Consider the following 14,433-nt stretch of genomic DNA (forward strand, 5'->3'; position numbering starts at 1 on the left):
CCGCATAATGGCGGAACCGAGCAGAAGGATAAGGGCAAACACATTGGTTGATGCGCCACCTATAGACAAAGAGGTTCACCAACAAAGTACAACTACGTGCACACTAAATGGCAACATAAATTCAATGTTATATCCAGGCGTGGATCCAGATTTTTGTTTTCAAAAAGAGGGGAGGTGGGTCCGACCTTTAGATGGGGATTATGAGAGGCGGCTTGTTTACGATGTAGTCGAACGTTTTGCCTCACCTAGGGATCTAGGGAACACGAAGTGTTTAAAAACTGCTGTTGTGCGGCTGCTCAGGACACTCTTTCTCAAACAGTCATGCTAGATTGATGTAGATACTGTAAATAAACCCATATTCCTCGTTCTCCATCAGAAGCAGTCCTTCCCTTCATCAACGTTCTCAGCGTGGATAAGTTGGACGACGGCATGGGCCAGCTACCTTCCAATTCATGCCGGACTCCAATCTTGACAACGGGTTACGAGCGATGGGATTGAGCCCCCAATCCTGACACCCTGCGCAAGGTGCCCTACGTGTGGTAGCGTTGAGCGCTGAATGGGGAAATGCGTGCGGTTCTTTGTTTTAATTATTTTAAGGCACAACATATTTGACCAACTTCCTTTATTTTGCTGAATAGAGGTGGTTGTGCCAGACGACGGGTGCTCTCGAACGAAGACGCGTGGACTTCGTTCCTTACCTAATGAAAGTATTTCTTTCGTGAGTACTGGGGAAAGACGCTCCCAGAATGCACTTGCTTCCTCCATCTATTGTTCGCGATAACGAGACATCAAGGCCTGCTCACATAAGGCTAGAAAGTGGCCCAACGAAAGGAAGGGTTCAGAATTTGGCCCGTATTGAACGAAATTTTAGTACATGTGAACTCAAGAGTGTAACGAACACGACAAGAACTATAGAACATGGCAACTAGTACTGCCCGTAAATATGCTACCGAAGCACAACTTTTGAACAGACATAGTCTCAGGCAAAAAAACAGACTGCGTAATTTGTATCTCACCTAACTATAACGGTTGGAAGACAACAACCGGAATGCAAAGGAAAAACCATGACACATTTTTCTTATTACTTACCACTAGTTACCGCCGCAAATGTAAGAGAAGTAAGTCAAAATTTATGCAGGTAAATCCAAAAATTTTATCAACGAAGCCATACGAGTCACTCATAAAATTATCCAAAAAGTCAACAGCATAATAAGACATATGCGGCTTGACCTTGCGAATCAAGCTGTTCAACTGGAACGCGGGAGACAGAAACAACTTTTTGACTTCATAAAGCAGCGAAAAATAGCACTATATAATCCAGCAGCTACATGACATATTGCGCTGCCATACAAAAAAATGACTGACTCTTTCACGTCATCGTCCGACATGAATGTGGTTCCCTTGAGCTGCTTTTCAATTGCCCCAAAATGAGGAAGTCGCAAGGCGACAGGTCTGGGCTGTATGGCGGATGTTGCAGCGTTTCCCACTTGAACTTTGACAGTTTTGTGTTAACCACATCAGCGACATGGGCACGGACACTGTCGTGGAGCAACATGACCCCATTCGTCAATTTTGCACGTCGTTTGTTCTTGAGTGCGACACGCAGCCGATCCAGCGTTTCACAATATCGGAAACGATTGCTAGTCTCTCCAGGTTTAGTAAATTCGATCAGTAATGGCCCCTGACGATCGAAAAAAAGTCAATAACACCTTTCCAGTGGAAATGACGGCCTTAGCTTTCTTTTGCGGCGATGAATTCGAATGTTTACACTGTGAGCTTTGCCGCAGTGTTTCAGGCTAGTAGTAGTGGCACCATGATTCGTCCTCGGTCACAATTGCAGGCAAGAAGTCGTCACCCTCATTGTGATACCGGATCAGATAAGTTAAGGCAGCGCCGAACTTCTCCGTCTTCTGGCGGTGGTTCAAAATCTTGGGCATCCATTGCGCACACAAGAGCCGATAACCAATATGTTCATGAATTATGCCGTGAACCGAACCGTGACTGATGTTCACAGGCTCTGCCAGTTCATCGATGCTTATGCTCCGTTCTTGTCTAATCAGCTCATCAACGTTTGCAGTCGCGTTGGGGATGAGTGCACGGTAGCTTTGGCCCGGTCTTAGATGGCCTTTGCAACTTTCACGTCCTTCTTTGAACTGTTTCTACCAACGCTTCACAGTGGCCAATGAAATGCAATGTTCAACGTACACGGCAGCCATACGGCAACTACTTTCTTCTTGGGAAACATGAGCTGCCAAAAACCTCACGACACCACGCTGTTAAACTTTTGGAGCATCCATTATGTCACGCAGCCATGTTCAATCCAGTGTATGAGAGCATTAATGAACATTTATCCTCACACCTGCGTGTCACTTTTGTAAATGAGAGGTGCCTGTGTGATTCGCGCATGCCTCGCAGATAATGAACAGAACCATTATTGCGCGGTGTGGGTTGGCTCACTTTCATTTGACTCGCCCTCGTGCATAATAAATGTGAAGAAGCAATGGATTATACAAATGGGAAGATACAGCTTGATAAAGGGCAAAAAAACTGTAATTGGAAACAAAGTTCACTGCACGTATACACAAAACTTCGCAATAAGATTTTTAAAAGTCTCCAATAAATCTACGTATCTAAGAAAAAGTCAATATGTATAACGCATCAAACAAGGCAGGTAAACATGTTGCGCAATCACAGAATCACAAATTACAGAATCCTATAAGGCCTGCTCCTCCCCTCGCTCCCCCCGATGTATCGCGCGCGATGCAAGGCGGCGCGCTTCCTCCCCGCTTTTCTCCGTTGCGCACACAAGACTGAGCCACTATCGTCGGCTCACCCATGGCCCCCACCCTTACGCTTTCACTCGCACATAGAGCATGCAGCGCGCGGTGACGATGTTATCGCCCTTGGACTTCATACGGAACATGACGGCGACGGCAGGAATGCGCCAGCAGTGTCCATACAGTTACCATCGCAATAATGTAAGAGTATCCGGCAACTGGAACCTCCCGTGGCCCATTACTTTCCGCAAAAGAAGTAACAAAATCGAATTTTCACCATGCGACAATTCGCTGCACCGTAACAATATCTTTTTGGGGGGGGGGCATCGATATGAGAAAACGCAAAGGAAAGCATGTTGGCCACAATCTAATGCCTACATTGGGCACCGACTATGGCTACTGAAGGAATATTGAAGAAAACGTGAGACGCTTGGTCTCCAGAAAAGCATACGCATGCTGCTCAGTGTCCTACACCGGCGAGACAAGACTTTCCGGAGAGGTCGCGCTCAAACTAACCCGTTGCTATCTGTCAAGTCCCCACAGTGATGGCGGCGAGCGACCACTGTTTCTTTTTTTGTATGCTAGCCAGAAGGCGTTCAAAACTCTGCCAGGTGAAAATCCACTCGGCCAGAGAAAAACGAACGTGCACCGAAGTGCACCGCGCGGTGGTCGGGGCAACACGGGAAAAACGCATGCGTTGTGGCTGGCTCTTGCAGCTCGAGGGTAGCGAGAACAGAAAAATTGATGAGGCTCAATGTGTCCTCGCGAATAAAAGTCAAAGCAGAAAAATAAATAAGAACGTAGTTACCTTTTCTGGCTTTAGTGTCTTGACATGGACGTTCTGGCACAAATGAAAGAAAAATTTGATATTCTTTTCTGTGACATGAAGGCACTAAAGAACCACCACAACACTTCGTCTCATCGGTCCTCGCTGCGTGCTTTGTCAACTTGTCTGATAGTGTGTTGATTTGGCTTGTCTAGTTGTACTGTCCGATGTACGACTTTTGAAAAGTCAATGCGCCTTTGGTGTGACATGGGAGGCTATAACGTAAAACTATTCCAAACTTTTCTATTCCAATTCTGCAATCAGCCCACCGCAATTGGTCAAAAACTTTTTCCACCACCCCCACTTCACCTGTCTGTCACGCGACGTCACAAAAACCGCGATAGCTCCCCATCTGATATGACATGTGCACACTGATGATGCATAATTTGACCGAACAAAACAAAAATACTTATTTCTGATTCGACGCCTTTTCGCCATTAGCCATCGGCTATTGGTAAAAAGTTTTCGTGCTACACCCACTTCACCTGCCTCTCACGCGACATCACAAAACCGCAAAAACTTACCGCGTCAAAGTGACGTGTACGCGTTAAAGATGCATTAATATGCCGAACAAAATTGAATTTTCTTCTGAATAGCCGCAGGCTGCCCCGTTCCGAAAGGAATAAAATATGACTGCCGCCGATCGCTCAGGCGCTGGCTACTCGCACCTGCCGGAGAGCATGGGTTTATGTGCGTATAATAAAACTTCTTGGGTGGCCGTGTAACATTTTCGAGCACTTTCGGCACGTTTACGACCTCGTTCTGCCAACTCTTCTTCGCTGAGGATCCGTTTTAGCGTTATTCTTAAGCTTCCGTTGCATGCCGCCGCGATTGTCGACGAGCCACCGCAAGCTAAGTAAGAGAAAGTGAACCAATCGCAGACGCCGGCACCACCCTCTTCATCCGGTTATCTATATTCACTGCAGTGGCTCGGCCCCATCGAATCCCTCTCCATTTGAGCATGCTCCTCGCCTCTTGGGAGCCAATTATATAAGACAAGCCGCTCAGTGCAGGCAATGTTATTCGTTTTTCAAGCAAACAAAAGTGATCTCCTATGAACAAGGGGAGCGTTTGATTGGTTTGCTCAGGCAACTCTGCGGGTGACCGCCCGATGCTTGCGTCGGCGGTTACGCAAATTTGACGTCAGGAGATTGGAATAAAAACATATTGGAATAGTTTTACGTTATACGGCCCATGTTTACAACAACAAGTTGCGGAATTGAAAATGTAATGCACGACTTTGGAAATGTCAATTCGCCTTTCTCATCAAAAGTTGGAGAATTTATACCCATAAAGTTTCGGAATTGAAATCCATGCATTCCGTAGATTCCGCGAGATGCCACGACGAGCCCGCTCGCCATCAAAACGCGCTTGAAACTTTGTGCTCGAATGGGGCTCCTTGTGTTATGTGACTCCCGGTGCACGGGCGTTGCCGCGCAATCGAGCCCGAGTTGGCAATGTGTGCGCTGAAATGTGTTTTCGAGCGTGGAAAAGACATTCTAGAAAAAATTCGGAAGGACTTCCGGCGCCCGCGCTTGATTTGGTTGGCAGTGCATGGAGAGCGCGAAAAAATTTCGGGGGGGGGGGGAGGGCTGCAGCCCCATAAGTCCCCCCCCCCCCCCCTGGCTACGCCCCTGATGTGTAGATCAATCGCAGTCGTATCATTAACGCAGTCTCCTCCATAACCGTGGCCCCACTGATCTTTCTTATTCTGCAATAGCACATCTTGAACCCATGCCTCTAACAAAAGAGCACTGTGTCAAAAGAAACGGTGCTTGGGATTCCGGATTTCCACTGAGCATTTTATACACAGGCACCTAAGGTGCTTTGCACCAATTCATGCGGCGAGGATCGATGTTCGATTCATTTTGACACATAGAAAACGACCCGAACTGCTTAAAAACTCGCTGGCTCCGTTGAAATGCGCGGAGACACAAATTATACAGAAAGCTATGTCCCGCTTGATTAAACCCCCAAACGAGAACACCCGACAACATTGTTTGAGATGGTCTATAGTGGAGGGATGACTCTATAGAAGGAGTCATTGATTGCCTACCAAGCCATCCGCTCGAATTATTATTCATTAAGATAGTCGTGATAGCAATAAGCTTAACTCAGTGGATTCGATAGTTGCCAGCAGTGGCCATGCATCAGTAAGTGTACAGGCTAGCGTACATGTTAAGGCTGTTGAGCTGTACTAAAAATTCGTGTATTTTATCCTATACTTTCTTAAGCGATGGTGCTAAGCGTTGTGTGTTTTGTGCATAACGCTGCTCATATGAGTGATGGTCTATACTCTATACAGGGCAAGAGATGTCTAACACGTCATACACCAACATCTGCGTTGACAACAGTGTCATCAACGTGGCTAGGAACGTCATCCAACAACAGGTAAAAGCAAACAAATGTGTCATCATTCTTCGGAGTATTATTGCTAAGTATCTTATGGTTCATTCCAGGTAGTTTGTGGCATCGTTTCTGACCTCTTCAATAAAAAATAAATGAGCGTGTCCAATTGTGGGATCGAAACTCTGCCCCCTAGCACAACAGCCCGGTGTTTTAAGCAATTAGATTACACTTTTTACAGCGAAGCTGTATATAGCCTTCGCGTCGCGTCGAGACGAAAAACATTTTCGTCTCCAGTTTCTCGCGAATGCTCTGTAGCTCTCAATCTAATGTAGGTGTATTGGAAAAAATTCTACTGAAATTGGCCGCTAAGACGACTCTATCATTATGCCAAGTTTCTTTTACTTATCTTAATTAGTTTGTTGACAGTGAATTTGTAAACGTTACAGAATTCCCGTCTTCTGTCAAGACATGGCCGTCTAAAGAGGGAGTATGGTTACAAAAAACGGCTGTAACCCTTGTTTTATGAAAAGTATCCTGAAACAAATTATACGACAATTAGCCGCTAAGACGACTGCGACATTACGCCGAGTTTCATCTACTTTTCACAATTATGTAGTTCACAGTGAAGTTGTAAATATTGTGGAATTCCCGTCTGCCATGCGGTGGTACTTGCACATGTCGCTACTTCATAAGAGAATAATAATAAATCGCTCCACAGTCAAAAGATGTATTGGTTGTCCTTGTCCTTCAATAATAATAATAATAATAATAATACCTATATTAATGGTGTCCCAGCTAACTTTAGCCAGTCTTAAGATATGCGAATGCCACGTAGCTGGACAAAACCAAGATAATGTTGCTTGGCATCGCTTGGAGATACTCAAATTATATTTTTCATTCCGCCTAATTAGATAATTAGCCTTGCTTAATTAATCAACTTCTAAAATATTATAATTCGATTAAAAGTGTCAATGAGAAAATTGTAGAACGACATGAAAAACTGCCGTACAACTGCACCAGGTATTTACAGATAATATGCTATAGCATTTTGCATACACAGGATGTGATCGATATAGGACGATAATTTTCAGCACTTGATCTGTCTCCAGATTTATGTATGGGTACAACTCTTGCCAACTGAAATTCACTCGGCACAGCACATTCATCCAACGAAAGCGAAAAGATTTTAACCAAAAATAATTAAATTCATTCGCAGTATCTCTTTAAAAATTCGTTTGGAATCCTGTCTGGTCCTGCGGACTTCTTGCTGTCTAAGTTTAAGAACAGGGAGATAACGCCTTCTTTTGATACAAATACATTGCTATCACAGTGCATCTGACATGGCGTTTCTACCGATGCTCTATCAGGTCTCGGTGTAAATACAGAGGCAAAGAAACGATTGAATTCTCGGGCTATCACTAGTGGCTTGTTACAGATATTTCCATTTACTGAGATACTGCTTACAGCAGAATTATAACCAAATACCTCCAAATTTTTTCTGGAGAATTCTGTAAGTATTCAGTCACTGCTGTGGACAAAAAATCTCTTTTAGGACTTGAGTACTAAGAGTGGCTAGCAGTGTTGTATTCCTAGGGAACCTTTGCCGTGCGTATCGTAGGTGTCATTTTAGATGGATATTTCGGTTGACCCAAGGATTACGTTTCCCTAATCTCTTTTCTTTCTGTGGAACAAATCGGGACAAACATTCTTTCATGATGACTGTAAAGTAATTCCACATTTTATTTGTGCCTCTATCTAAAGGCATTTTATCAAGAGAGAGTTCCAAGTAGTCTAGAATAGACGTGTCACCAGCGTGGTTAAAGTCATAAACTTTAACGGTTTTGTTTTTAGTTAAATATTTCTTGCTCGATTTAAGAGTGGCAACGACGGCCTTGTGATCTGAAATTCCTTCTTCTATTGCGACTTCATACTCAAACGTGTCATCGCATATAAGTAACAAATCCAGAACTGCTGAGCAGTTTTCTTCTATTCTCGTTGGCTCCCGAACAATCTGAATAAGGACATGTGTAGCCATCGTTTCTAACATACTATCAGCATGACGCCTATCTAACGGCCCTGGGATTCTGGCCTCCCAGTCTACGCCTGGCAGATTAAAATCGCCCTAAATGACTACTCGGTTTCTGGTATTCACGACGGTCATAAGATATTCGCCAATTTTTGGCATAAACTCGATCGGACTTGATGGCGGCCTGTGCAGTACGCCAACCGTTAGTGTTGTCTCATCAAGTGGTAGCTTGTACCATATACTTTCATGATCATCAATCAGAGGTGGTTATTCATATTTCAGAGATTTCTTTATGAGTAATACTACGCCACCACCTCTCGCCATCCGGTCTCTCCGAAGAACGTCATGTGCAATGGGAAAAATGTCACTGTTTTGAATCTCGGAATGTAACCGAGTTTCTGTTATACCGATGATATGAGGGTCATGAATAATTGATAAATATTCAAGTTCTTCTGTTTTAATAATAATGCTCCGAGCATTCCCATTTATTAGCCTTAGTTCTTCTGATTGCTTACGTCACTCAGTCTCTCGGGGAATCTGCTGCTCACTGTTGGAGAGCTTTACGCGAGCGTTTGTGTGCAGGTCCCAAATATACACTTCGTCATTGATTATCAGTTTATCATGAACAAGTTTAACTTTGGCCCCTTCTGGCTTATCAGTTTTTGCCGAACGCCACAACTGTTTACTTTTCTGCAACGTATCATGTGAGAAGTCGTCTGATCGTCTGATATGCTTACGTCTTTGCTCTTGAACTTCTTGCAGTTCTTAAGTATGGCTATTTTTTGTGTGTGTGTGAAACTCGTACAGCCGCATGATAACTGGCCTCACTCGATCACACTCTTTTTGGCCCAATCTGTGAATTCGTTCTAGCGACGTAACGGTAACGCGAAGCACATCTGAATAGATTTGTTTTAGAACCTTGTCTTCCAAATCCTTCCTGGCTTCATTAAGGCCCTCCTTAACACCAAACACGATAATATTGTTTCGTCTGTTTCAATCTTCTATGTTTTTATTTTTTGTTGTTGATATTGCACTGTGCGCTGCAGGTCATAGACAGTACTTTCAAGGCTTGATAATGTTCTTGCAGTGTTCGGTAAACGTTTCAAGTTTCTCTTCCATGTCAGTAAATCTAGCTTCTAACTGGGTTTGTATTCTAGAATGAGATGAAGTAGTTCTTCTGTAGTTGGACCTGGATTGGTTTCCACAGTTCCAGAAAGCAGAAGAACAAAACGGGACGATAACACACTCAGGAGTTCCACACATCGAAATTTCACTTAAACTCGGCAAGAGCTCAGTGAGAGCTCGGATTAGAAGCACTTTCCGTCGCCACTGTTTTAAAGGGCGCACTCTACGGTGATTTAGCTTCAGGAATGTCCCAGGCCTGGCACCGATTAAATTCAGGAAAGTATGGCTGCAGCCACACCCAAACAACGACTTGTTTCCGGTCGCTCCATGTGGCACAAGACGAATGAATCAAAGAACATCATTAACGGTAATTAACAGCTATCCTGTCTTTCTTTTATTGCTTTCAGTATAAATAAAACGTTATATTTCTTTACAGTGCCATTTTTTCCATTGTATGTCATGCTTGCGCAATGAAATTTATATGCTGGGACGCAAGACAGGCGTTGTGTCTTGCCGACTATATTTCAGACCGCGAGTTGAATTTCCAATTCTTTTTAACGGCTTTGATAACATTGTATTGCATCTTTCATCGGTTTCTAAAGGTTCAACTTGCGGGCTCTCTCGTTTTTAGTTGGCAGCGCTGACGAGTGGTGCGTCAGTACTAAAATATAAATCTTTCTCTTTTACACAAAATCTTGTTACAGCAGTTACTGCGTATCTATTCGCCTGGCATCGTTCTTTATGATACGACCTCACCGTAACATTCTGCAGCTCAACCAGCCGCTTCCGATGCCTGAAAGTCATTCGTCAGTACGACACCGGACGCAAAATTACTGCTGTGATTCATTCCAGGATTGATGCTCCCCAGTTTACAACCGGTATTCCGGTGTGAACGGCCATGTGTAAATCACATGAAAACAGTCGCCAAAGCTGTGTGTGTGTGTGCGTGTGCGTGTGCGTGTGTGCGTGTGCGTGTGCGTGTGTGCGTGTGCGTGCGTGTGCGTGCGTGCGTGTGCGTGTGTGCGTGTGCGCGTGTGCGTGTGCGTGTGTGTGTGTGTGTGTGTGTGTGTGTGTGTGTGTGTGTGTGTGTGTGTGCAATACCAGCTTCATCCGTTCGCTCTCTATAATCCATACCGCCGGCTCACTGTCTCCTAACGACACGCCTATCATTTTTCGTTCCATCGCTTGCTGTGTGGTCCTAAGCTTCTGCTTGAGTTTCTTCATTATCAGCCATGTTATAGCCCCATAGGTATGTCCAACAGTATTCCCTGATAGTATTTGTCATCGAGGGGCCGTCGTACTAGCAATGGTCGCTCCTCAGTCATAACTTCATTAGATGCAACACGGGCTGTATATAGTTTTCGAATATAAGGTTAAGTGTTCGTTCATGACTCAATGTCAAGAGTCCTGCCAGTTCTACATAATCCTTGAGAACTGAGACTAAAATGTCGTCTCGTTTCTTCATTGGGTTGTTTGTATACATTGGAATCCCTTGCCTATTTTCTGTGCTAGCGTCTTATCTTGAATTGCGGCCTTTGAAGTTATTTCATTAACTTCTCATTCATTATCTCCATGCTCTTCTAGTAATGGAACTTGTTTACTGTAATAAATATTACGGAAATAAAGATGCATGTGCTTGTCGAGTGTTAGGTTCTAGAGTTATTTTATGGGAGAGAAAATTCTTAAGTTCTAAACCTATTGCGGTGCTTCCTGCGATTCTATCTTTTACAAATATTTTATTGTCAGCACGGCATGATGATGATTCAGTTTTAAAGAACTACCACGGCCTCCGGCAACGACATATTATACAGCGTGCTATGGTGACGCTGGAAATGCTGCAGGAAATTTCCTATAACAGTTGTAAAAGGCCGAAACCGCCTTGTTGTGCTCACCGCGCAAGCTGCACTTCTTCAGTGGTCGCCGCCGAATTTTTTCATACAGGCATGTCAGTAAGAACCACAATGATGAAAGAAATGTGCCTGATGTGAAGCTGCCTTTATGAAAGTACAGATTCTTGATCAATGCGACCACATGAGCGCGAGTTTTCCTTAATGCTAGTTTGTAACGTTTCGTGGTTTTACGACTGTTGATGAGCTGGTGGTCTGGGGATAATTTCCATACGTATAGCGCAAGGGAAGCGGAAAATTCTGTCCATTCCTTTACGACCCCTAAGCACACGTACGAAGATTAGGAGGTACGCGTAATCAGCGAAGAGCTCGGAGGACAACGGACAGGATGTTTCTCTGCTTGCTTCGTCCTTTGTACGTAAGTGACATGTGACAATGACGAAGTGCTGACGTCAAATACATGTCCAGGTTTCGTCTATACTTCAAATTGGTTGCCCTAGTGGGTTTGGGACAGGAGCAGCTGCAGTGCTGCGTAAGTACTATACGACTGGTAATATAAGAGCACATATGCGCGTGAACGCCAGCGTTAAAACAACGCTGCTGTATGGTCTCTGCAGATGTGGGGTCAGTGACTATAAACACCGAGCAGATGTTTTTGACTGGCATAGACAGCGCCGTTTCAGCCACCATGAGCAACCTACAACAAAAGGCACCGTTAACGAAAACACAGCAGTGTGACCAGTGGTTCCACTGTAAACATCACAAAAAACTTATCTGGCTTTCTATATGAAACAACCCCCCTCCCCCGTTTCGAAAGGCTGTATGCAAATCCCACAACTATTCGAACTATTCACTTCGAAATTATTCTACATTAACTACTATTCGCTTCGACTTTCCTTCGAACGAAAAAATTCATATTCGCACAAGACTACCTGTAATATTGTAATCGACACCGCAGTTTCTGCTCAAATGTTGTTCTTGTTTTCTGTGTGCGAAAATGCCTCTAAATTTGGACCCTCAGTCATAGGCTCTCGTATTTTAAAGTTCAACACTCAATCTGGAACTGCTATTTTGCCGCGAAAATAGACAATTCCACTCACGTGGAATGTAGGACTACCCGTATATAATAGATATCGCACGTATCGTTTTAAGTGAAGGCCTTCGCGATTAGTTATTCTCAACAAATGACGCTTTCTCATTGAAACCACGCCTGTTTCCAACTCGCGGCCGCTGGACACGTTGACTGTCGATGTCCCTGATAACGCGAAGATGTAGGAGAAGGTTTTTAGGTGAAGAGGACTCGGTGCATAGCGTGTGGAAATGGTGCAGAAGGCAGTGAGCATTCTCTTAGAATGTTACAGTATCCATCCAGCGATAAATGTGGAAGTAGTCAGCTCGACGCCTAGTGCTTTACGGACAATATATCGGCGAAACATGAAGAGACAGGGAGCGCAGACACACGATCACAGCCAGTCACGATCTTCGCACACTATCACAGCACAGAACCACGTGCAGCACAACGAAAACCAAGTCAGGCTACAGCCGCTTGTGCAGGTCTGTTGTTGAAAACTGCAGCGGAGCCTTCGTCTCTCTCAGCTATGACGGCTTACGAGGTCGGCATTCCAGCGGGGTTTGCTCTGATAAAGGTCTGTCACTGAAGCGAGCTAACGCAGTTGTGAACAATCTTCTCTGTACATTTTAGCGAGGACAGTCCCATAAAACGTGTTAAGGGATCTCCTCGCGACCACAGTCGTCACATGTAGCGTTGTCGGCTATCACAAAGCAGAAAGCAAAAGGCTTCGTAAAAGCCACTCCTAGGCATAACTGACAAAGCAGGGTGGCCTCGCGTCGGCAGAGTGCACTTGACAAGAGAAAGCGGAGCGAAGATTCCAGGTGGTGGGGCAGGTTGTCCTGAAAAATTAGGATGCTCACATTGAGAACGCGATGCTTCGTGCAAGCATTCGAAGTTTTCTAGCTGCATCTGACCTTGATAACGTTATATATTCATTTTTGCTGTCTTGAAAGGCTGAGCAAGCGACGTTATCGGCGTGCTCGTTACGTCTGACCTCATTGTGACTTGGAAACCTCCGAAATGCGTCGTGGATCCCTTTCTCGGCCAAGGCATGGATAAGTTCTCTAACTTATAACAACGGTCCTTCATGTGCTCCGCGTCGCACGGCTCGTAGCAAAGATTGCAACGCTGCCGTCGAGTCACTGAATATCTACCACCTCCAACAGTTGTTCATGGTTGACGAGACGAAACGCTGCAAGTTCCGCAGCCGTCGATGTCGTTGTGTGGAATGTCTTAAAAATGGCGGTGGTGGCTCTCTTTGGGCTCCGGACGAACACTGGAGAGTTGCCGAGCCATTAGTATAAATAAGTACGTGGTTGGCGCAACGCCGGGGAGAGGACTTGGAGGAGTACGAGTCCTTCGAAGACCTCTTAAGGAGAATCAAAGAGGACGTCAAGGCTGTTACTAAAACAGTTGAAACTGATTTAAAAATAAACAGGATGGATGCGCACTTGGTGCACCTGGTAGAGGCCAAAAACTCCTTACTCGCCAGATGGCAAACGCAGAGGCTCAATCGGAGGCTGCGTAAGAAAGTAGCGATGTTAAATAGTGAAATCGAAGTGTATTGCCAAGAGTTGAGCAAGCAGCAATGGAACGAGGTTTGCTCGACAGTTGACGGAGAGATGCGTACGGGAGGCAAATGGAACCTCCTGAAGCAACTGTTAGATGACTCCGAATCCAAAAGCAATCAGGCCCTAGCTGTTGATAGAATAATTCATCATCTTAAAGGAAAGGGGCTAACAGATGTAGACATACTTCAGAGCCTAAAGGACAGGTATCTCCCGGTAGGCCCTACGGGGAACGAGGACTACCCAGAGTATACAGGCAAACCCATGGAGGAGCTTGATGCCCCGGTGACTAAAGCGGAAGTCAGAAAGGTGCTACACGAGCTAAATGGCCGCTCGGCGCCCGGGCCGGATGGTATCTCCAACAGACTCCTGCGTAACCTCCATGAGAAATCAATTGAGAAGCTTACGGAATAGATCAACCGCACGTGGGAAACTGGCTGGGTCCCACAGGACTGGAAAACGGCCTGTGTTGTCCTTATCCCGAAAGCAGGTAAAACACTCACACCCGAGAACCTTAGACCAATCTCGCTCACGTCCTGCGTGGGCAAGGTGGCTGAGCACGTCTTCCATGAGAGAGTAACGAGATACATCGAGGAACGAGAACTGTTCCCGTATAACATGGTAGGCTTCAGGCCCTCTCTATCCGCGCAAGACATCATGCTTCTCATCAAAAGGCAGATAATCGACGTGAACACCAGGGATGTTAGAGGCATTTTAGCGTTAGATCTCGCCAAAGCCTTTGACACCATCACACACAGATTCATTCTGGAATCCATCTCGCACCTAAACTTAGGGAAACGCTTTCACGCTTACGTCAGCTCTTTCTTAAGGGACCGTAAAGCC

At 45.1% G+C, this 14,433-nt stretch overlaps 1 protein-coding gene across 1 annotated transcript in view; it reads left to right on the forward strand.

Moving 5' to 3' along the window:
- Positions 1–14,433, forward strand: part of LOC140217366 (uncharacterized) — a 188,850-nt gene that overhangs the window by 149,733 nt on the left and 24,684 nt on the right. Inside the window, exon 3 of the mRNA XM_072287913.1 lies at positions 5,909–5,994. Coding sequence (XP_072144014.1) covers positions 5,909–5,994 — 86 coding nt within the window. The remainder of the gene's footprint in view (positions 1–5,908; positions 5,995–14,433) is intronic.

Source organism: Dermacentor andersoni, chromosome 1, assembly GCF_023375885.2.
Source record: "Dermacentor andersoni chromosome 1, qqDerAnde1_hic_scaffold, whole genome shotgun sequence".
Taxonomy (NCBI): domain Eukaryota; kingdom Metazoa; phylum Arthropoda; class Arachnida; order Ixodida; family Ixodidae; genus Dermacentor; species Dermacentor andersoni.